The following is a 22,819-nucleotide window of genomic DNA, read 5'->3' on the forward strand; positions in this document are numbered from 1 at the left end:
ACATCAATGTCTCAAAACATTATTAGGATCGGTTTAGCATGTTTCCTGTATTTTCTTTTAAGCAGACATGCAATGGATAATTTTAATAATTCCAAAGGGTTCTTCAATATAGCGTTGCCCTGCTACATTTCAAGCACAACTTGAGACAGACAGAACTAAATCACAACTGCTAGCACTTAGACCAGTAGCTTCCATGTCACAGTGGAACATATTTGCAACCTGCCACCCAGTTAAGACACTGCTTTGTGTATAATGACGTACAGAGGCTCACATTTGTACATGCACAAAGTTTTAAATCATGTCAGCTTTCCTAATCTTTTTTGATGATTGTGAATTATCCTTTACTGATTTGATTTTTAAGTGTTCAAAACTGTTTAAATGGTGTCTGCATGCCACAGGCTGGGATAAATATATAACAATACTTTAACTTGTAAAATGTGGTAGATGACATTGTCATTTCAACGATATTGGACGGTTAGGAGGTGTCTGAATCCTATTAGTAAAAGTAAACTACAATTTCTCATTCCTCATTCCAGAAAGCTACCAATAGAGACACTTCTCTTCTCTCTCTCTCTCTTTTTTTACCACAAGGACAGTCTGAATATATATCAGAGGCTAAAAAAACAGTTTTAAAGGGCAACATGTGCAACATCATTCCCATTACTGTTCTAAAAGTATCCTAGAAATGGTCAGCACTCTAATTCCTTCATGCTAGCACCATCTATTTATTTACTGTATTTATACACAGCCCTTCTTAACCTTGTAGGGGACTCAAGGCGACTTACATTTACGGTACAAGCAATTCGATGCCACAAACATACTTAATAAAAACATATACATTAAAACAATAATTAAAAACATGTAAAACCTGAAAACTACTTATTTGTAATCACACAACTTGGGATGTATGTATTGCAAATGAAGACCTATGGGTATTTGACTTCTGCAACACTGACAGGAATTAAACAAATATACCAGCCCTAAAAAATATTTATTTGGAAACAATTTCAGTTGGCAGTAATATCAGAACATGCTATTTGGGGGGGGGGGGGGTCTCTGTCAAGAATATAAAACTATAACCACTAGGCTTCAATTCTTTATCCCATGTTTTGAAACTTAAGATCTAATTGTCTCCAATAATTTTGAATAGCTCCCCTCCCCCTGTGGTGATGGTTATCATTCAAATCTTAGATCTGCTGGGGTGTAAAAACATACCTGATTGCACATATGTTACAACAAAGTATACGATATTTTAGGTAACACAAGAGACAAAGATAGTTCAGAACTTGAAAAATGTTAGTTTCAGGGAGTACATCTAAAGTCAAGAGAGAAAACTGCCATAACTGTGACATTTTTGTCATTACCTATATCATTTGGATCTAAAATCATAATGGATTAGCAACAGCTTTAAGAGAATATATATTTTAGCCACAAACTCTATTAGCAGTTATTTCTGTACTTTATAACACTTGTCAATTCACAAATAGGGTATCTGTAATTTCAGTCATCATTGTCAATTATTATTGCAGTCTGAAGCTCCCACATGCTTCTTTGCTGTATTTCTTTTCCCTAGGAGAAGTATCCCCTTCATTATAACAGAAAATGCAGGCAGAGGCTTAAAAAATGTATGTTGTGGGGACAGTTGACAGATTACTCTTCATGCAACTCGATTTTGCAACCCCAGGTATTCACTGGCTCAAAGGCAACTAGAGTCGCTCAACCTCTTTTTGTCCTTGTACCTCCGTACCCAGGTGACCATGTTCAAGCAAGCAGAAAGTTGATTTAAACCTTCATAATGACATCAGTTTTGAGCCATCAGATCTCTCTGATAAAGAAAAGAAAATGTCTTGTATTCTGACCTGCCTGAATTTTCCAAGTGATCTTTTCTCCCCTCTTCCTCCTGTATCAACAGAACTCCAGAATCAGAAGAGAAGACAAAAGAATAGATAATGAACTAATATTTGCCAATATCCAACCAACGCTCCCTTTGTTTGTTTGTTGGATCTCTTGCGCTCACCCTATTTTTAATGTGTCCCTCCGATTTTGTTGGAAGAAAATAGTTATACTACAGCATTAAGCCTATCCATCAATGCTATGACTGTTGAATATCTACTGGTGTCTCTGATGTGTTGCTGCATGTATTATATACTTCATGCATCATCACATCCATTTCTTTCACATTACACATGAGTGTGTCTTGTCACTGCCCAATTGTCCTCTTTTGGACAGCTTAACTGATGTGCAGTAAACTTCACCAAGCAAACCTAACAGTATACCAACTGTGGGAAAACAATAGAAAAGCAGAGTCCAGAGTCCAATGGGTGGGTGTGGAAGAACAGCTTCTGATCTTTCTTGCTAATAAATCTGGAGGTGTAATTAACTCAAGCTATAATTTCTTTATATGCACAAAATGGCACTAGCCTACATGCCTTCTCCTGTAATCATAAACCCCTCCCTGGGAATTTAATAGTTTAATTATTTCCTTCTCTTCTTCACCATATTATCAATGATACATGTGGTAAGAAGGAGATTTTCCAGAGGTCCTGACCAAGAAGAGTGAGAGACCGAAATGTATAATTCCCTTCTCTTTCATAAGATCACTAAGAATGTTGCCACTTCTAGTCATTACTCTGCATGTGGTATTCTATCCAGTGTAAAACCCAAAGCAGGTATTGGACTTGCATGCTGTTACTCCTATTTTATCTAAGTCAGTGGTTCTCAACCTGTGGGTCCCCAGTTGGTAAACTGGCTGGGATTTCTGGGAGTTGTAAGCCAAAACACCTGGGGACCCACAAGATGAGAGCCACTAAGCAGATGCTAACAGATGCCCCAGGATATCCTGGGTTCAAATGAATGTAAGATATCACATAGAAATTAGATAGGGCAGAGCAAATTGCATCTCTGGGATTACATGGAGTCCCCTCCAGGATATTTTTATGGTCCTCACACTTGCCAGGTTCCTTAGAATACTTTTACTGGCAAAGAAGTGAGGGAATCTCTTCAGTAAGCCTCCAAGGGTAGGAATCCGTTGTTTAAATTTGAAGGACACCACAATACTGTTAAACATTTTAAAAATCTGGCAAGAATTGAGGTGATCTCTCTCTCTCTAGCCTTTGGGACTGTGTATGCCACTTCCCTGGGATCCTATGGTTAGAAATCCCAGAGCTGCTGCAGTGAATGAAGTAGATTTCTAGAGATAATTAAAGTCCCAAGGAGAATATATCCACAATATCAATGGTAGTTAAGTACGTGTGGACATCTCTTTCACAGATTGATCCAGTAGGTCTACTAATAAATCAATAACAAGATTTAGGCCACTGTCACCATTACTATCAAAACATATCTGAATTTAGAAAAAGGTGAGGAGATCCAAATAAAAGGAATAAATTCACCATGAACAACCAGTGAAGTCTTAAACTGAACTAATAGCAACTTCTGAGATGACTATTCAATTTTGGGAGATGTCTGGAAAGGTTTGAGCAAGTCCCAAATTGTCTCTAAAAACAGATCCTCCCTCTAAACCATGATAATGACAAACTATCTGACTTTTTAACTAGAAAAATATGAGTGGATGTTAGTCTCAATTATCTGTTGTCAAACGTTTATGTAAAACAACCATGAATTATGATGCAGTCATCATATGTAAATGCGTCTCAGAGCAGGTATACGATTCCAAAATTTGGTTATCCCAGTATGCTAAGTGCTTTATTCTCCTTTTCTCCTGTTGTGTTGCCCACTTTTAAAACCAGGTTTTATTAGCACCTTGGCCTGTGATGATTTTACAATACATTTATCCTGTTTTATTATTTTTAAAGCATCAAATACTGATTTCTCCACACCAAGCTAATGTTAAATACAGAGGAGCCTGCTTGGCAAAGTTTTGGGATCTTTTACAACTACATAGTATGTAATGTACAACATTTGTGCTGCGGCTTGCTTGTATAAAGTGTGTTAAGAAATATATGTCTAGGCATATATGTCAGTAATTACATAAACTGAATAGAAAGTGCTCTTAGATGCGTTTTGCCAGTTTTGCAATCTTGTTTTTCTTCAGAACACTGAAGAGTGTTGTTCCTATTTCACAGGAAACAATACTGTTGTTACAAACATATTAGACTTCATACATCTGTAATCCCGGACAGGATGAAGTGACTGCTATGCATGGGCAATCCATGGTTCTAAATGGTTCTAAAGTACTTACAAAACTAGGGGGGCACTGGTGCTTTGCTTCTAAAGTGTTGCTAAAGTTCTGGTGGTGAAAATTTCAGAACTCTAACAAAACTTTTAAAACTTAATTATTATTTCATTACTGGTGATTTTTATAAGAGAACCAATTAGGAACTGCCACTTATAATGAAATTTTGCAAGTTTTATTAGAGTGAAATTTTCACCACTAAAACTTTAGAAGCAAAGCACCAGCACCCCCTAGTTTTGTAATTACTTTAGAACCATTTAGAACCATGGATTGTCCATGCCTAGTGACTGCCTTGCAATGAACTGTGCTGAATACATCTACCTAGGAAGTATTTTGGATGATTCTCTTTTATTGGCCAAAAGTTTAAGACTGTAGCAGCTCCAGTTACACAAAACTGTTAAAAACTGATTAAGCTAAAAAGCAGCACTTGACTATTCTTTGCCATCATCGATCATCTGTACAACTAAATCTGATTCCTAACATAGACATGAGAGATTCATAAGGCTTGTAAATCAACTTTGGAGGTTTCTAGGTAGGAAAAGCAATGAATGACTAACCCTGTAAGAGGTTAATCTATGTATTAATTAGGAAAATACAAATATGTGGAAATGCTTTCCAAAGAGCAATATATATTTGTAATGCTGGGTTTGTTTCTTAGGTTACCATTAAGACAGAGAAAGCTCCATTTCACACAGCAGCAGCTCTCAAACTCTGCACATACCTTGAGCAAGTGGCTGCAATGGCAAAGTAGGTTGGCCAGGCTGAATTGTTAGCAGACCTTGGCGCTGCAAAGACAGGAGGTGCTGTTGCTGCAGTTGTTGCATCTGTAAAAGCTGCTGCTGAAAGGCCAACTGCTGTGAAGTCACCTGTTGCTGCTGTGGCTGTAAGTAAAAAGAAAATATGTAGTTTTGTCAGCTTGATATCCATTTCCCCTTCAGAGATTGAGAAGAGTTTCTTGTTCCATCTTTCCACAATATCATCGCAAACTTTGTGGGAGATTACATTTCTGGTTAAAACCATAACAAATATTTAATATATTAACAGAAGACAAAAAAAAAGTGTTACAAATATTCAGAAAAAGTTACAGTCAATTTACATCAATTGCTGTTTTTGAAAAAAAAATCCAACCCCCAAGCAAACTACAGATTTGGTCTGGTCTGGTGTTCATAAAAGAACACAATAATGGAGCCAGGCAATTTTGGCAGGGGAGGGAATTCTTTAACTTGAGAACCACTACAAAAAAAGCATGTTCATACAGAAATCAGGAGACCCTGATGGCGCAGCAGGTTAAACCGCTGAGCTGCTGAACTTTCTGACCCAAAGGTCGGTGGTTCGAATCCAGGGAGCGGGGTGAGCTCCCGCTGTTAGCCCCAGCTTCTGCCAACATAGCAATTTGAAAACATGCAAATGTGAAGGTAACGGCGCTCCATGCAGTCATGCCAGCCACATGACCTTGGAAGCATCTACGGACAATGCCAGCTCTACTCCAGAAGACATTGGGTTCATCTATACCAGGTATGGGCAAACTTCAGCCTTTCAGGTGTTTTGGACTTCAACTCTCATAATTCCTATTAGTGGCAGTTGTAGTCCAAAACACCTGGAAGGCTAAAGTTTGTCCATGCCTGATCTATACTGTAAAATTAATGCGGTTTGAAACCACTTTGACTGCCATGTCTCAATGCTATGGAATCCTGTTACTTTGATGTGTCTGATTAGGTTAAAGACCTTATAAAACTACAGCTCTTATGACTCCATAACTCTGAGTCATGGTGTCAATCTGTTTTCATTATAGGTTACATATGTGCCTTGAGCAAAAAAAACCTCCACTGAGTACACATACAGTATTTTCTCTGCATTCTGTTCAGATCTAAGGGAATGACACTAGATTATTTGCCTATCCAACTTGAACATCTTTCATGAAAAAAATCCACATGCTATTTTGATGAATCAAATAAGGTTTGTCTTAAATGCCAAACCAGACATGTGAAAAAGCTATGCCTGTGTGCCATCCCACTTCTTCTAGCATCAAGTCAATGTGTGCATGTGTACCACATTAGCATGCCATCTACAACTGCGGCATGCGCAAGAATGCTTCATATCCCATTTAAAATCCTCTAATTCTTCCAGGACAAAAAGGTGAGGCTGGAACTGAGGCGTATTCTCATGTCCGTTTACAAGAAATGTTTGCAAAGGAAAGCCTTGCTTTCTGATCCTTGCCAGTTCATACAGTTCCCAGAACTTTTGCTCTGAAAACCCAAACACAGCAAGTAACATCACACCCTTGTATAATATACACGTAATTCTAATGAAAAACAGCCCTGCGCTATGCTCTATTTACTTATTAAAGAATTGTCTCAGCTATTAAGGCTCCAATTGGTTAATTCATTGCATTCTCCATAGTGCCTCTTTCTGTCATGCAATCAATCAATTCGCAGTTCTCTCTCCGCTGTTCTTCCACTCATTTTTTTTTTTACCTCAGCGCTTTGAAAAAAATTAATTATTCGCCCTCAGAAGAAGACTAAGTTGCTACAGTCCGCTGGGATCTGAACCCTGAACCTTTGAGGTGTAAAAGAACATGTTGCTTTTCTCACTGCTATACCCGGAGAAGCTTTTAACTACTCTGTTTATCACTTCTGACATAAATAAATGAGAAAAAAATCAGACCTTTGAAGAAGAAAAACTTCATCCAATATTGTTAATTAGCCATGACAAACGATGAAATAACATTGTAAATCTTTCATAGAAACAGCCACTAGATTTTAATTACACACATTCATAATTTAGCAAACAACATCTTATTTGAATGTGTTTAATATGTACAGTACTTGAGGCTTCAGAGTTCTTAATTTTGTTTCACTTAGAGAACCCTTTAGGTTCTGCTTGTCTTTTATTTGCTTTTGTTCTTTAAGCAGCCGTGGAAAAAGCCTTTGCAATTTTGATAAATATCTTTTCACATACTGTCTGATGACAGAAGGAAACTTTGGTCGCGTAAAATATCAGTGCATCGGGCCAGTGTTTAGCAATTCTTTAAGCCAGCCAAGAAAAAAAATTAATGTAGATTTCCTTAGTAATTATCTGAGTGATAGAAAGATAATACAGTGCACCAGTACAATAAACAGAAGGAAATTATCTAATATCCCCAATCTGTTAGGAATCATATCTAGGTGGAGGTCTTCCATGCTTTTGTCGCTAACATTTCCAGAAAGAAAATTAACCCTTTACAGACAGAAACGTATACATACAATAGGATAGTAGCATGGGAGAGCGAAGAAGAACACAAAGTAGATATGTTTGCCTATAGAAAATGTGTGTATTTGAATGGTGAGATATTTATGTGACTAAGTATTCATTGAAATACAAATTATTCATATACATATAAAATCTAGAATATATATATATATAGTCATGGAATAAAAGAGCAGCCAAACAAGACATGTTTCATGTAGTTTTGGAGGAAGAAAAACATACAAGTAAAATAAGGCATTTCCCTAGCAAAGACTCTTCAGTCAAAGGGCAAAGGACACTTGCCTTCATTGTTGTGGTGGTGACTTCAAGCCATTTCCAACTTATGGTGGCTCTAGGGCAGTGATTCTCAACCGGTGGGTCCCCAGATGTTTTGGTCTTCAACTCCCAGAAATCCTAACAGCTGGTAAACTCGATGGGATTTCTGGGAGTTGTGGGCCAAAACACCTAGGGACACACAGCTTGAGAACCACTGCTGGTGAACCTATCATTTTTTTTTCTTGGTAGGATTTGTTCAGAGGGGCTTTGCTTTGCCCTTCTCTGAAGCTGGGAGAATGGAACTTCCCTAAAGCCACTCGGTAGGCCTCCAGAGTCATAGTTCAACATTCATACCACGATTCCATACTGTCCCCCTGATTTCTGGATTTAGTGCTTCCTCTGTTTCCTTTCTTTCTCCTCCATATTCCATTTCAAAATGAATGGTTACCTCTATTGTAATACTGTATACAGCAGGGGTAATCAAACTTTTAAAACAGAGGGCCATGTCACAGTCCCTCAAACTGTTGGAGGGCCAGATTATAATTTGAAAAAAAAAACATGAATGAATTCCTATGCACACTTCACATATCTTATTTGTAGTGCAAAAAACCCCACTTAAAATAATTCAATATTAAAATGAAGAACAATTTTAACAAATATAAACTTATTAGTATTTCAATGGGAAGTGTGGGCCTGCTTTTGGCGGATGAGATAGGATTGGTGTTGTTGTTGTTGTGTGCTTTCAAGTTGTTTCAGACTTAGGTTGACCCTGACCAAGGGCTGGGTAAATAACCTTAGAGGACCGTATTCCACCCCCAGGCCTTAGTTTGAGGACCCCTGGTATACAGTATAGTGGTATTGTACAATATAGTAATATATAATACTAATATTGTGATGTACTAATAATATAATATATTGTATGCACATATAATATTGATAATAATATTATTATGCAATACAATGTAATACTAATACTAATAATACAATAAATATTGATACATACAATAAAATAATTATATATTTCATATTACATGTAATATTACTAATAATACTACAGTATAGTGGTGTGGTACAATATGGGAATGTATGTTACTAATACTGTGCTATGCTAATAATATAATATATTGTATTTACTTATAACTTGTAACCCGCTCTGAGTCTCATTCGGGGTGAGAGGGGCAGCATATAACTATTGTAAATAAATACTGGGGTAATTCTAATCCTCTGACTCCTCTCAAATAATGAACAAGAGCACAGGGGGGACTGGGACCACAGAGTGTCTTCTTCCCATTGCACTGGTTTATTGACAAAATAAATAATGTTTTATTCTTTAACAGAACGGAAAGAAAAAAAATGCAGAACATTTATTTGTTCAATTACACAACCCAAGACTAAGCCTAGACTAAGGAGGAAATGGCAAGCATGTAATAGGATGTAATCCAATGTTAAGTCCTTCATGATAAGAAGCGGCATTATTTTTCGAAGACACCATCTAAGAAGCATAACATCTGGATTAGTCCTGAGTCAGAGCAGACATTAGCAACAACATACTTTTTTCTGAATGGGGGGGGGGGGGGGGGTAGCTGAGCACAACAACTGGCAAGGTGCCATCTGTTGCCCTCGAACATCTGCTGCTGGTCACAACAATGAAGAGTGGTGCTTGAGGTCACTACATGGAAACCAGGCCATGCGGAAAGGGAAAGTCATCATTTGAATCCCCATCTTTGCCCTTCCATGGGGCCTGTTGTCCAGCCATGCTGCCCCTGCAAGGCTGAAGGGATACTGCTGTTTCATTCAGCTATTATAAAGACCCAAAGGAAGAAACACAGGGCTGCGTACAGTTATACCAAATCATAGAATCGTAGAATCATAGAGTTGGAAGAGACCTCATGGGCCATCCAGTCCAACCCCCTGCCAAGAAGCAGGAATATTTTTACAATTGAAGAATCACATTTCTTCCTTGTAAAAAAGGGGAACTGTTTGTTCTGGAAACTCTCTAGCAGTGGTGATCTCTCTCTCCCCCAAATGCACACATACACATATTAACATTTTTAAAAACCCTTTAACAATGGTAAGTGGATTCAGCCACTTACAGGGATTTTTGAGTGTGTGTGTGTAATATATATTTTTTATCCACTAAGAGTCTGCATGGGCTTAAAGAATATATATATATATATATATATAGAGAGAGAGAGAGAGAGAGAGAGCTAGCCCATGCAGACTCTGGAAGGCCTTAGTGGATAAAAACCAGCTACCAGATCAATTTGTTAAAGGTTAAAGTTCCCCCTCGACATTAAATCTAGTTGATTCTGACTCTGGGGGGTGGGGCTCATCTCAATTTCTAAGCCGAAGAGCCCGCGTTGTCCATAGACGCTTCCAAGGTCATGTGGCCAGCATGACTATATGGAGCACTGTTATCTTCCCGCCGAAGTGGTACCTATTTATCTACTCACATTTGCATGTTTTCAAAGCTGGGGATAACAACAGGAGCTCACCCCATTGCCTACCTGAAATACTCACTTGTTGCCTAACAGAAATACTTTGCAATGGGATCAGAAAAAACATCCTACAGTACCTAGTGGTGATTGTGATTTCAATGTACATTTGCTCTATTCCAGGGCATTTGGTTTCAGAGACTCTTTCTTTGAATCATTTATACGTACTCCTGCTCTCACCCTTAACATGCCTCCTAAAAGTAGTAATGAAACCTTCTCACATGTAACTAAGATTGTGTGTAATTGTGTATCTAAAAGAACGCTTTACTAGCAGAATTGATTCTGGCTTAAATTAAGGGTTCAGACGTTGGCGTTCCAAGTTGCAAAACATTCATGTTTTTAAACTTTTAGAAAAATGTAATGTATTAAAAGTGCGGATTCAGAATTAAAAGGGATATATATTTCCCCCTGTTAGTACACCATTAAGCGGGCAATCGTATACTCACTATACTCATGAACCCAATAGGAAATATGTCTGGAGTTCTCCACATGAGTGCACTGGAAGTCGTTTGTGTTACTGGGACTGAAAATTTAGTTCCCTACCAATTGATTATTAGCAACCAATTTTAGGTTATGCATTGCATGGTTTTATATTGATAGTAATGTTCTATAATGTTTTAATATATTTAATTTTGATTTTAATTTTAATGTATTTTAACTGTATATTGCTGTGAAGTCAAGGAGCTCCAAGTGGCACAGTGGGTTAAACTCCTGTGCCAGGAGGACTGAAGACTGACAGGTCGCAGGTTTGAATCTGGGGAGAGGCGGATGAGCTCCCTCTATCAGCTCCAGCTCCTCATGCAGGGACATGAGAGAAGCCTCCCACAAGGATGATAAAAACATCAATTCATCCGGGCATCCCCTGGGCAATGTCCTTGCAGACGGCCAATTCTCTCACACCAGAAGCGACTTGCAGTTCAAGTCGCTCCTGACACGACAAAAAAAAAATGAATTATTGCCTATTTGTAAGTTGCCTTGAGTCCCCTCCAGGGCAGAGAAAGGTGGGATATTAATACAGTAAATAAATACATAAATAAATTGACTCACTGAAACATTAAGCAATTTTCTGTTTAATAAACCCATATCTAAGGCCAGGAGCCCCCGGTAGCGCAGTGGGTTAAACAGTTGAGCTTGTTGACTGAAAGGCTGCAGGTTCGAATCTGGGGAGTGCCGTGAGCTTCTGCTGTCAGCCCCAGCTTCTGCCAACCTAGCAGTTCGAAAACATGCAAATGTGAGTAGATTAATAGGTACCACTCCGGCGGGAAGGAAATGGTGCTCCATGTAGTCATGCCAGCCACATGACCTTGGAGGTGTTTATGGACAATGCCGGCTGTTCGGCTTAGAAATGGAGATGAGCACCAACCCGCCGAGTCGGACACGGCTGGACTTACTGTCAGGGGAAAAATAATACTTTTACCTGAGGCCAGAACAAGCATGTAAATATGTTAGAAATCTAGTAAGGCCATTTCAGTTCTAAAGCAACATGTCTCAAATGATCCAATAGTTCCTGAGCCCTCTTATGGTAGTGGATTAATATAAATCACAAAGATAGTTAAACTAGTGTTTAATAATTTGTTCAACCTCCTTGAGAAAAAAAAAAACCTCCTATTGGAAAAGAAATGATTTAGTATGAGAATGCCCTTGCTTTGGACATGCGAGTGGCTTGCCACTTTAGAGTGAGTTAATATTTTAAAACTGGCTTTATTTATACAAGTTGACTGATGCCTGTTTGTCTTCACAGCTATCCTCCAGGAAAAGCTAATGAAAGCTGCTTCTCCCTTTAAAAAGCCAGGATAAAAAAGTATACAAGCCCATTGTCCAAGAAAGAACTTAAAAGCAATGCACGCTGCCAAACTGTGCTCCCCACCCAGTTACCAAACACAGGATACAAGGCAGTTTGTTTACTTCTCACAATTGAATGCATACAAAAAAGGTCTCGGTGCAGTCCTGTTGTCAGGTCAGTAGTCAGTTGTTAAAATGCTGAAATATCCTGATAAAACTTGCATTTTTGATCCCCTCCCTAAAGCTGCTGTCAAAGGTCTGTTTTCCTTTCTTGGGTTACTCCCTATTGCCTAACATAAATTGTCATAACTACTGGAGGACAGGCTGCCTTTTATCAAAACAATCTACTTCACTGGAAAAATGAAAAGAAAAGAAAGAGGGCGGGGGATATTTTCTACCTTGATTTAGAATCCCTTCCATCATCTTTTTCCCCAGGTCTGTTTCATGGGCTCGGTGGGAATGGTTTTTAACAAAATCAAAACATAAATAGAACATAATACCTCGTGAGTTACAAACTTGAGATCTGGCTTAAACAAATGGAAACACTGAAATAAACATGTTCTCCACCCAGTTATAAAATCCCCCTTAATCTTGCTTATAAGAAAGAAGATTTTTAGGGTATGTTGGTTATAGTGAATTCATATCTGTGTGAACTATTGATGACTGGTTGATGTGGATACAGCAAATTAACTGAGGGGTTAAATTTAAATCCAGTTAAAAGCATGATTGTCACTCCATATTGTATAACTGCTACTGTGGAATTTTTTAATGGCTGAGCACATGTGCTCACATGCATGTCATACATATGCATGCACATGTTACGGGATCATCACCAGCCCATACTAATTTAGCAGAATAGCCTCTAATTTAGAAAGATGGCTCAGAAAAACCTGTGGGAAGAACTGCATTATCTGAAGCAACCCTTTACTAAAACCATCCTTTTGAGGGGGGAAAAAAGGGAACCACAGTTAAAAGCAAAGGATGTTTGCTCCCTTTCTCTTCTCACATCTATCGTGGAATCGTATTCATTTTAAATTGGAGCCTTTTTTTATTGAAAGTTTGGATGCGACAGTATCTGATGCCTGACCACACAAAACCAGCCGCGTTAAATATTGAAATGCCGTCACATTGTCCAACTTCCATCCTTGCCTCTTTAACACACACAAAGTATTTTTCTCCTTCTTCTCGGAGCCATCATCTTTGTGTCAGAGACGCTCTCCTGTCTGACAACAGCAATTTAGAAGAGTTAACTTTTATCGTTCATTCTGCTGTGTAACTTTCCCCTTCAAATTTCTTTATCTGCCCTCTGAGCTCATCTGAACTTTCATGTTCTCCCAGCATGCAGGCTTGCATTCAAAACTATGTCTAATAGACCAAATAAGAGGTTAATAAGAAGTGGCAACAGAAAGAAAAAAAATACAATCCCTGGTAACTGATAAGAATGACAGTGGCAGCCCTTTATTGTTTGTCTTCAAATATAGAGTTAAAGATCTTTAAAAAACTAAAATTTGACGCCTTTGAAAAGAAAGAAGCACAAAATAACAACAGGGGGTTATTGCCTGGCAGCCACAGGGGAGAAGCTCCATAATTCTTATTCTCCCTTTTGAAGGTTGTTAGAAATCTGATTCAAAAAAGCAACAGCAGAAGGAGAAAGCCTCTTGAGGCTATAGCCATTTCCTGTGATCATGCATAATGTGCTTCAAAAGTGGGTTTTACCAATTCTGTTGATCAATTGCACCTCCTTCATATTCTCTCTTTTTTTCTGCTGTGTTTACATCTGATGCGACTCAATGACAAGCACTGTCTGAGACTGTGAAACAGACCTGTCATGTTGATTTATGGGCGCATCAAACCACGACTTGTCCAAACTGAAGCTCGCAGTTCATTAATTAGAGAGTTGTGACTTTGAAGTCAGCTTTCAGACTGTGGTTTTTAACATTTGGCTTAATTTATATGCTCTTGAATGTGGATCTCTAAGGGAAAAACTGAAATTCCCTTCTTGTCTTTGAACTTCTTTTGACCGCACAATAATCATTTCTTTGTCCAGAGTGATGCCTGCATCCCAGAGTCATTAACGCGCATTGAACTGCCACTGATGAGTAAGCCCTACTGAATTAGAAAAACAGCCAGCAAAACAAAGCTGAGAGCATTCTGCACAGTGATATCTCACAATTACATGCCTTCCCTCCCTGTGCCATTTCCATTTTAATTACTGTTAGTCCTTTAGATTTACATTTTAGACATTTTTTAATCTGTTCCCTTTTTTATTATAGTGGCGCCCGTTAGCGGGCTATAGTTAAGGTTCGTGTCAGCGCTTCCTATTATAAACCCCCCTATTTTTATAACTCAGCTGTAAAAATTCACACTTGACTTAAAACTTGGTTTTCCACAATAGAAAGGGGGGGGGGGGGTTGACAGCAGACAAGAAATTGCATGGCCAATTTGGGCATATGTGCTTACATGAAGATACACAACCAGTTCAGGTATGACTGCAACCTGTAACAATAAACAAAACTGGTCTCCCAACAACCTAACGCCCCAGAAAGAAATCACTTAATACCCATTCAATTTTCCACAATTTTATAAGAGCCAATTTGATCTTTAAAATAACACAGTCTGCATTGCCATTGTGGCTGAAGGCTTGTGGCAAACACAACTGTTATATACAATAAATCCTTTGCATCTAATTTATTTAGAAAGGGAGAGAGTTCATTGCATGTGTGAAATTTGGCATTTCCATTAAAAAACAAACAGATCAAATTTAGGACATCTACCATGTAGACTTTGTTTATAACCAACTTTTATCTTACATGTAGGATATCTTCTGCAATCTTTACTTTCAGAAAAGTAAATGATCTAAAAATGAAAATCTGCTTTGGATTTATTTATTTTACACTAGAAGGAAAGTCTACTAAACCCCCGAGATAGTACTGCCCCGCTCTAAAGAGTTACTTGAAAGTCTGTAAACTTCAAGAACAATGGTTTTCAATTTTTCTGTTTTGAGAGACCTTTTCCACATCATCAGTTCATCTGTCAAGGAATCCCTGCTATGCAACTCATGTGCAGAAAGATTAAGGGTACATACTGCATAAAGATAACTGAATGATCATCACTGTTGCCGTATATAAAATATAAAATAAATGTGCTTCCTAGAACTCTCTCACATATTTACACACTTATATACCACAGCTGCCCTTGTAAGAGCATATTCAAAGAAATGACTCAAATGCTCCTTGATTACTCATCTTCTTGTGAAGCCCTTGATGAACTTCTGGAGATTCACAGCAAGCCATAGAATGCTCTGTGAAAATCACTGTTCTACTGGTACAGTTGTTAAATGAAGACAATATGAAGTGGTGTGCTGTGGTCTGTTTCTTTTTAATTAGTAATTATGATTCAACTGTTTTAACCATAGTTTTAAATAATGATATCTTTATTTAATTCATTTTACACTTTTGGAAAATAAGATTTTAACTTAATATTGTTGGAAATTACCACCTTGGATTCCATCCCAGGAGAATGGAGTGGTATACAATAAATCAAGTGAATAAGAGTATACTACCATGATGGTTTTGCCTCCACATGCTAGGGTAAATAATTACTACACCATTCTCATTGATATGGAAGAAAATGAGTATTTCCTCAAAATTTTCCCTCGTATTTGAAAGCCCTGAAGTACTTGGGCCTGGGTGGATTCTACAAGAAATATTTCATGTGAGTGGAAAAAGTAGGTTTCAGCCATTCTCAGAACATATTATTTATCCTTCCCGCCCCCTGCACATTTGGTACACAGCAAACTGTTCTATTAGATACCAAATGCTGGGGGCAGGGCCCATCTGTTGCCAGCACAGCTGGTGCCTTCTCTTCCTGATCTCCAAGCTGAGGCAAGCAGTATGCCTGGACTGGTGAAATTCTTTATCTCCTAATGGTTGCTGGCCCACCATCATTATATTTGAATGGGTTTTAGGATTCCTAAAAGATACAAGAGCTCTCGGAAGCTCATACATCTGGAAGGAGGACTTCTTTTTGCAAGATATGAGACAGCCTAATATGGGTTGTTGTAGTTTTTTCGGGCTCTAGAAGCATTCTCTCCTGATGTTATATGCTTCACAAAGTCTTATACACCCCTGCAGTGTCTGGATGCAGTTTAGTCATCCAAATCTGCGTACTTAACCCAACTATTGGGGAAATGTGAATACTGACAAAGATCTCACCATTCTTTCTGTTGGGAACCCTGATTTTTGGCAAGAGAATGAACAAAAAAAAAAAAAAAAGGAGCATATGATGAAATCCTTCTGAAGGAACAGAACTTTAAAAATGCCTGCTTTAGTCCCAAACATTTAAATGAACCCTAAAACTGTGTCACGTCAGAATTTTTGCTCCTTTGAGATTTGCTTTGGTTACTCAAAATATATAGAAAGGGGAAAGGCAAAAAAAGTACAAATTGACTCATGTATAAATTGACCTTGTGTATAAGTCGAGGGTAAGTTAGGGCCCAAATTATGAATTTTGATATGACCCATGGATAAGTCAAGAGTCATTTGGCAAATAGAGGAAAGTGCCAGAGCCACCTCAGAGGACCATCCACCATTTTCCCACTCAGGCATTCAAACAGGCCCTTTGCCACTCTCCTTTTTTGACAAGACTTATGACACAGTATTAACTCGTATCAAAAAAGAGAAACCACCCCCTTTTTGGAATAGAGTGGTGATAGGTGTGATCTTAGTCCATCTCAGGAGAACCTAAAAGAAACACTAATCCCTTCTACTATCTTGGCTCTTATTTGAAGAGAAGCCCCCAAAAGCTCCCACCACTGCCATTTTCCTGCTAAGACATTCAAAAAAGGCAGAAGTAGTCCTACGTTGGAGGGACTATAGGAGAATGGTGTTTCTATTGGGGTTCTCCTAATAGAAGTTCCCACCTTTCACCACTCTATGCTTTTTGATAGGAGTGAAAATAAAGTACATATATTGGCCCATGGATAAATTTGGCTCTGGTATTGGGGGCTGACTTATTGGGGGCTGATTTCTGGATTTATACACAATATATACAGATAGCTTTAAATGCATATCAATGAACGCATGAAGTGTATGGGATTGGCAAATCTGTCAAGTTTGCCTCTCCCACATTCAACTGTTGTGAATTTTAGTAAATTCTGGACAAAACTGAACTGAACTTTGCAACCAACCCAAATTTGTAAAGGCAGAAGCACTACTGTTATATCTTGACTCAGAATCTAGACACACATTCTAGACAAATATGGGAAAGGCAAGCACAATGCCCTGCTTACATAGTCAAACCTTTTAGAGATAACATCACAAACAAGCAAAAATAAGATGCTTTCATTATTTCTGGTTCCAACAGACTATATAAAATAAAGAGGACAGCATATATGTAACCTGGTATAATAATAAATAATAATAAACTTTATTTATACCCTGCCACCATCTCCCCAAAGAGACTTGGGGCGGCTCACAAAGCACTCCAAAGTGCTGCACATAAAAAAAATTACATAGACATAAAAACGATAATAACATGAAATTACAACCACAAACACACCTAAAATGTCACATAATAAAATATTAAAATTCATAAAATGCAGTCGTGACTGTTTTTTTCATGGCATAGAAGCAACTTCTGGATGGTAGGGTTCTGTTTTGTTTCACCAGGATAAATGTACACATAATTGGCTTCTGGATCACGAAATTACACATTATGGAGAATAACATTATTCTCCATCCAAATAAAGATATTTGTATAAGGAAGACAGTACTGGGCAAGTGTGTGCACAACCCCAAAGACCGGGTCAAATATATTTCTAATTGTTTACATTATGCAGTTTTGAAAATAGCAGGTATTGGGGACCGGAAACTTACAAGTAGGAAAATTATGCAGATGCTATACTTTCTGACACAAGCTTGGTTTGCAAATAAAAACTGGTTTTTAAATTGTACCTCTTTAGGCTGTTTTCCAGCATGTTGTTGCTGTAAAAGCTGGAGCTGTAACTGTTCCTGTTGTTTCTTATAAAACTCTTGAAGCTGCTGCTACAAAGAAAAGGAGAGAGAGGGAGGGAGGGAGAAAGAAAGAAAGAGAACGAGAGTGTGTTTATTAAGTAAAACAAAGTAGGATAGCCAATTCAGGGTCCCTTTGGTGTAATACACAAACTGTGATTTGAAAAATAGCATCCTTTTATCTGTAATGGCCTGACCTTTAGTTTGAAACTCGACAATAAATTCAGTGCACACTGACTATTCTTGGCATTATCGTTTGAAAAGTAATCTCCAAAATGAACTGATGAAAAACATACCATTTTCTACACAAACTAATTAAAATAAGGCAAGGGATAACCTTTGATTGGAACAACAAAGCCACAATGCCCTTGCTGTGAGAATCTTTATTTGGAACATATACATGCTTTCTAAATTATTGTTGTATTGTACTGTACTAAGCACTGTGTGGTACAGGCACAAGCCTCCTGCTCCCACCCATATGGCCCCAACTCTCAGATAGATAGCTTATTTGAAACTTCCATTCAATGAATGAATGAGGGACTGGGTGACTGTGAGGCACAGTACACAAGGTCAGCTTGCTATGGACTTTGGCATTCCTGTGCCAGTAACGAATTAACCCTGCATAGTTCGTTGGGATATATAAATCCCAATGCTACGTTTGTGTTTATTTAACCTCCAGCATAGTTGGAGAAGATTAGTCCTAATAGACAGCTTACATTACAGCTTTCCACAGATTTCTATTAAAATCTGAAAGTTTCCATTGGCCTTCTGCTTGCTGCTGTGCCAAGAATTAACAGTTTTGTTTATTACCAGGTAACCTTTGTAAACTCCATTTGTGAGCTACAGGTAGATGCCACATAGAAAAAATTAATCCACCCATTCCTGGAAGTTGCTTGGTACAGTAAATACAGATGAGTAGGACATGCATGGGAGATTACGAAACATCCCAGGGGACCCAAAAAACAAAGAATAGACTACAGCTGACCTTCTTCCGTAGGAATCAGGATGATGGATATATGCCTCAAGTACCAAATAGCTATGTAGGCAAAGGGGAACTGAATCCAATTCCACCACTTTTTCATTCAACAGAACATAGTACATTACAGTGTTTCCCTGAGCTCCATAGTGTCTTGTTTGTCACAGTGCATTCTTACATGTTCTGTGGGGTGGCATGTAGTCAGGAGGTTTTGTTCTCTTCTTCAACTTAATTAAATAATGACTTTGTTTTGGCATATATTCACAAAATGCCATTATTGAAATGGAGATGACATCTTGGAATGTAATTTCTTAAAATAGTTATAATTTTCATTTTTTTAAAAAATAGAAGGTTTGAAATTTTGGCCCAAGTAATAATTTTTTTTTTTGAGAATACACTCAGCCCTCCACATTCACTGAGGCTAGGGGCACAGGACTGCCATGAAAGTGAAAAAACGTGAATAAATAAATTGCTTTTTTTAACCTATGAGAACACCTCTCTAGGAATTTCTAGGTCTTCCAGCCAGGTGAACTTTTGCTAGACGCTGAACATAGAATTGCATTGGAAGATCTAGAGATTTCTAGAGAGGTGTTCTCTTTCTCTAGCAATCTTTAGGTCCTCCAGCATGACTGAAAAAAGCTGAAAACAGAGCTACACTGGAGGACCTAGAGATTCCTATTAATAATCAAATCCTCAGAAGTCAAAATGTGGAGGAATGACTGACCAGTTAGGAGAATTATTGGCTCAGTCATATCTTAGGCTGCAGCTCTAATACAGCAAATGAGTGACAAAAGTATACAGATAACTACAACTAATTTAACAGGCTATTAGTGTAGTATTTCTTTCTACAAAGAGGAAGATCTGTTGGTGAATTATGGGGAAAATATATGGGAATTGCCTAACCCATACACATGTTCTCTTCTGGAAGGAAATTTTTATGCCAGAATTTGCACAAAGAAACTGTTCCTCCAATGGTCCTGATAGCCAGCTTAATTACTGGGAAAGGAACCAGTTACCTGTTGAAGCATGAGTGCCTGCTGCTGCTGGAGCAGGACCTGGAGCTGCTGGGGAGTGAGCACTTGCTGCTGGAGGATCTGCTGCATTTGCTGGGGAGTGATCACTTGAGGTGTCATCATAGCCACTGACACTGGAACCTAAAGTATTAAAAAAGTGTAAACGGCAAGAATCCCAACATGTCTTTCATCAAGTTATCTGTGTGTTTTAAACAAAAGACGTAAAGCACCTCCTCTTTTCACTCCAGACATTTGATAACATTCTGGTATTTCACTTGTGTGATCTCAAATGTCCCTCTCCTCAAGGTTTACATGATAAGCATGAGGCTAAGACATAATCTCACCGTCTTTAGGTCGCAGGAATAAAAAGCACAAAGCAGACTTCATTTTCTTTGTATGTTTCTTTCCCACCGACACCAGCTAAAATACTTTCGCCATAGAAATGATTTCTGAGAAAATTACACTATTGATCTGTGTACCTTTCAGAGGCAACTATCAATTATAAGAATTTTTACATTAATTAATATGTATGGCCCTTCAAAAGCAGCCATCGAGAAGTCGGCTCTAAATGAATTGGAGCAAACGAACACAATTTCAGCCCTATCAAAAGCCGCACCTTGCTCCCAAGTAATTTTAGCTGCGGAGTTCCTACAATGATGTCTCTACCATTCCACATTCACCCAGCATACAGATGGCTTCAATTCTTTCGTATTATGTGAGATACCATTAAAAGCCGCTTTCCATGACATTTCAGTGACAAACAGCTACAGTGATGAACTTGATAGCATTTCATATTTGCAACTGTTAACACGTTTCTGCACGGGCATCTTTGCAAGGAACCTGTACACTGTATCTGAAAGGATGATGTCTTGTTCAGATAAAACACTGACATTAAAATGACAGGCTGTCTTGGCCAAGGTTACACAAATTGTATTCAAGCGGATACCTAATGACAATGCTTTGAATTCTGCAAGCTTTCTAGAATGTAATTTAGCTATTCAAAATAATCACTGCACTTGTGTTTAATTTGCAGACTACATGAGAACCATTTTGTCAGTTCCGGTAATGCAACAAGACTATTTCGTTAGGAGCCCCAAAAGAAAGAAAGGAAGGAAGAGGGGGAAAAGAGGGGGATTACAATGGTGGGGGAGCCAAACTCACATGACTTTGAATAGAAATATTGAGCACCACACTTTTCTTTAGTTTCAGCTCAAATAGGTGACAGCAGAAAACTAAAAGCAGTAAAAGGATATACTTCTTTAAAAAGGATCCGCTGTCATCTCATGCATTACAATAAAAGGTAATAACATGTTTTGAACATTTTCATGCACTGTGTTTTTTTGGGGGGGAAATCAGCAGACAATAGCTGATCAGGAGATAAAAGGGTTTTAACAATATTTCAAGGGAGTAGTAAGCAAGAAAGGAATGCAGTATTAATTTTATGTAACATAATGTCTTAATATGCAGTTTATCTTGACTTTTTCACATGATTTGTCCTGTCATTTGCATAGCAAATTCTCATTCCTAATTTCACAGTCATTATGCACTGATGTCCTGATTTCTCAGCACCACTAATTTTGATGAACTAAAAATGGTTCCTGAAGGTCAGATTCATATATACCGAAAACTATCAAATGTTGTTGTGCACATCTGTGTGTGTGAGAGGCTGCTCTAAAGACACTTGGCATTATACATCTTAATCGCGCTTCACCACAACTCAGAACTAGAAATCCAGACCAAAAAATCAATTCCCAGCCACACTTGCCATTATCAATTTGGGTGATCCTCGGAAGCAGCACAAACCAAAGTAAGACACAGCATACATACAACTCAACTCTCTTAGGAGGCACCAATAGAGTTCAAGATCTATACCATTTAAAAGTCTTATTGAATACAATAAGAATTCATCTTGTGCACACTTTATGATTGTCAATTGCATGGTGCTTGCTTTAATATTCATTACTAATCCAGCTATGGCTCCAATGAGTTCACTTGTGCCACTGTCCTGCAGGAATTACAGCTGTAACCGATTTGCTAAAACTTAGTTCCTTGAAAAGTTAATACTAAACAGACTTTCCAGGGAGCAACATCTAAGTCTATGTGGTTATGCAGAGATGGAGGTAGAAGAGGGCAAACACTAGTACAAATGGCTAGAAGCAAACATCACTGTTTAATTTAAATATATGTATATATTGTTACTGATTATCATAACAATAATGAAAGGAAAAATGATTTTAAATATGCTAACATATAGGTAAAACAAGAATGTAACAAAAATAAACATAATAACATGGGTAGCAACATGTTAACACCCAGTACAACCCATTCAGATCCCAAGAAGTGGTCTGCATCATTGAAAACCTCCCTGTGTGGTGTTGCAGTGACCTCTATAATCTCTGATGACATGACTAAGGCCAACACTTTCAGCTATCTGCTGCCATCTGCTTTCTAAACAACAAGGCAAAGTTAGTATTTTCCGGGAAGTTAGTACCACTGAGTCTCTGTGCTGGGAAAGATTGGAAAGCGTTAACCAGTTCCACAACTCCCTTCCTCATACTGAGAAGAAGGACATATGTAGTGCATATACTGTCCAGCACAGAAGTTGGATAATTGTACAAAAGGTTAAGTTAGTGAAACCCTTATCCAGGGGGAATAGTTTTGCCTTTTGTGTAGGGCTACCGTGGAACTTAGAAACTCGGCTGTGACCGAGGAAACACCTGGTTCTTAGTGCAGCCTGCCATGAACCAGGGAAGAGAAATAAAGAACGAAAACGCCCTGATATCATCAAGCACCTGCTAGAGATTACAAATTACCCCCTCAGACTCCTGCCCTGTTCCTTCTGCTCA

The 22,819-nt window shown here is 38.3% G+C and overlaps 1 protein-coding gene across 17 annotated transcripts in view; it reads right to left on the reverse strand.

Annotated features, from left to right (window-relative positions):
* FOXP1 (forkhead box P1) overlaps positions 1-22,819 on the reverse strand; it is a 612,918-nt gene that overhangs the window by 105,169 nt on the left and 484,930 nt on the right. For 15 of the 17 annotated variants that reach the window (XM_067463468.1, XM_060766355.2, XM_060766354.2 and 12 more), the window contains 3 exons: positions 19,977-20,114; positions 17,928-18,017; positions 4,917-5,076 (listed from right to left, as the gene is read on the reverse strand). In XM_067463468.1, coding sequence (XP_067319569.1) covers positions 4,917-5,076; positions 17,928-18,017; positions 19,977-20,114 — 388 coding nt within the window. The remainder of the gene's footprint in view (positions 1-4,916; positions 5,077-17,927; positions 18,018-19,976; positions 20,115-22,819) is intronic. The other 2 variants (XM_060766372.2, XM_060766365.2) reach the window with 1 other exon arrangement.

The sequence above is a fragment of the Anolis sagrei genome, chromosome 2 (genome assembly GCF_037176765.1).
Source record: "Anolis sagrei isolate rAnoSag1 chromosome 2, rAnoSag1.mat, whole genome shotgun sequence".
In the NCBI taxonomy this organism is placed as follows: Eukaryota; Metazoa; Chordata; class Lepidosauria; order Squamata; family Dactyloidae; genus Anolis; species Anolis sagrei.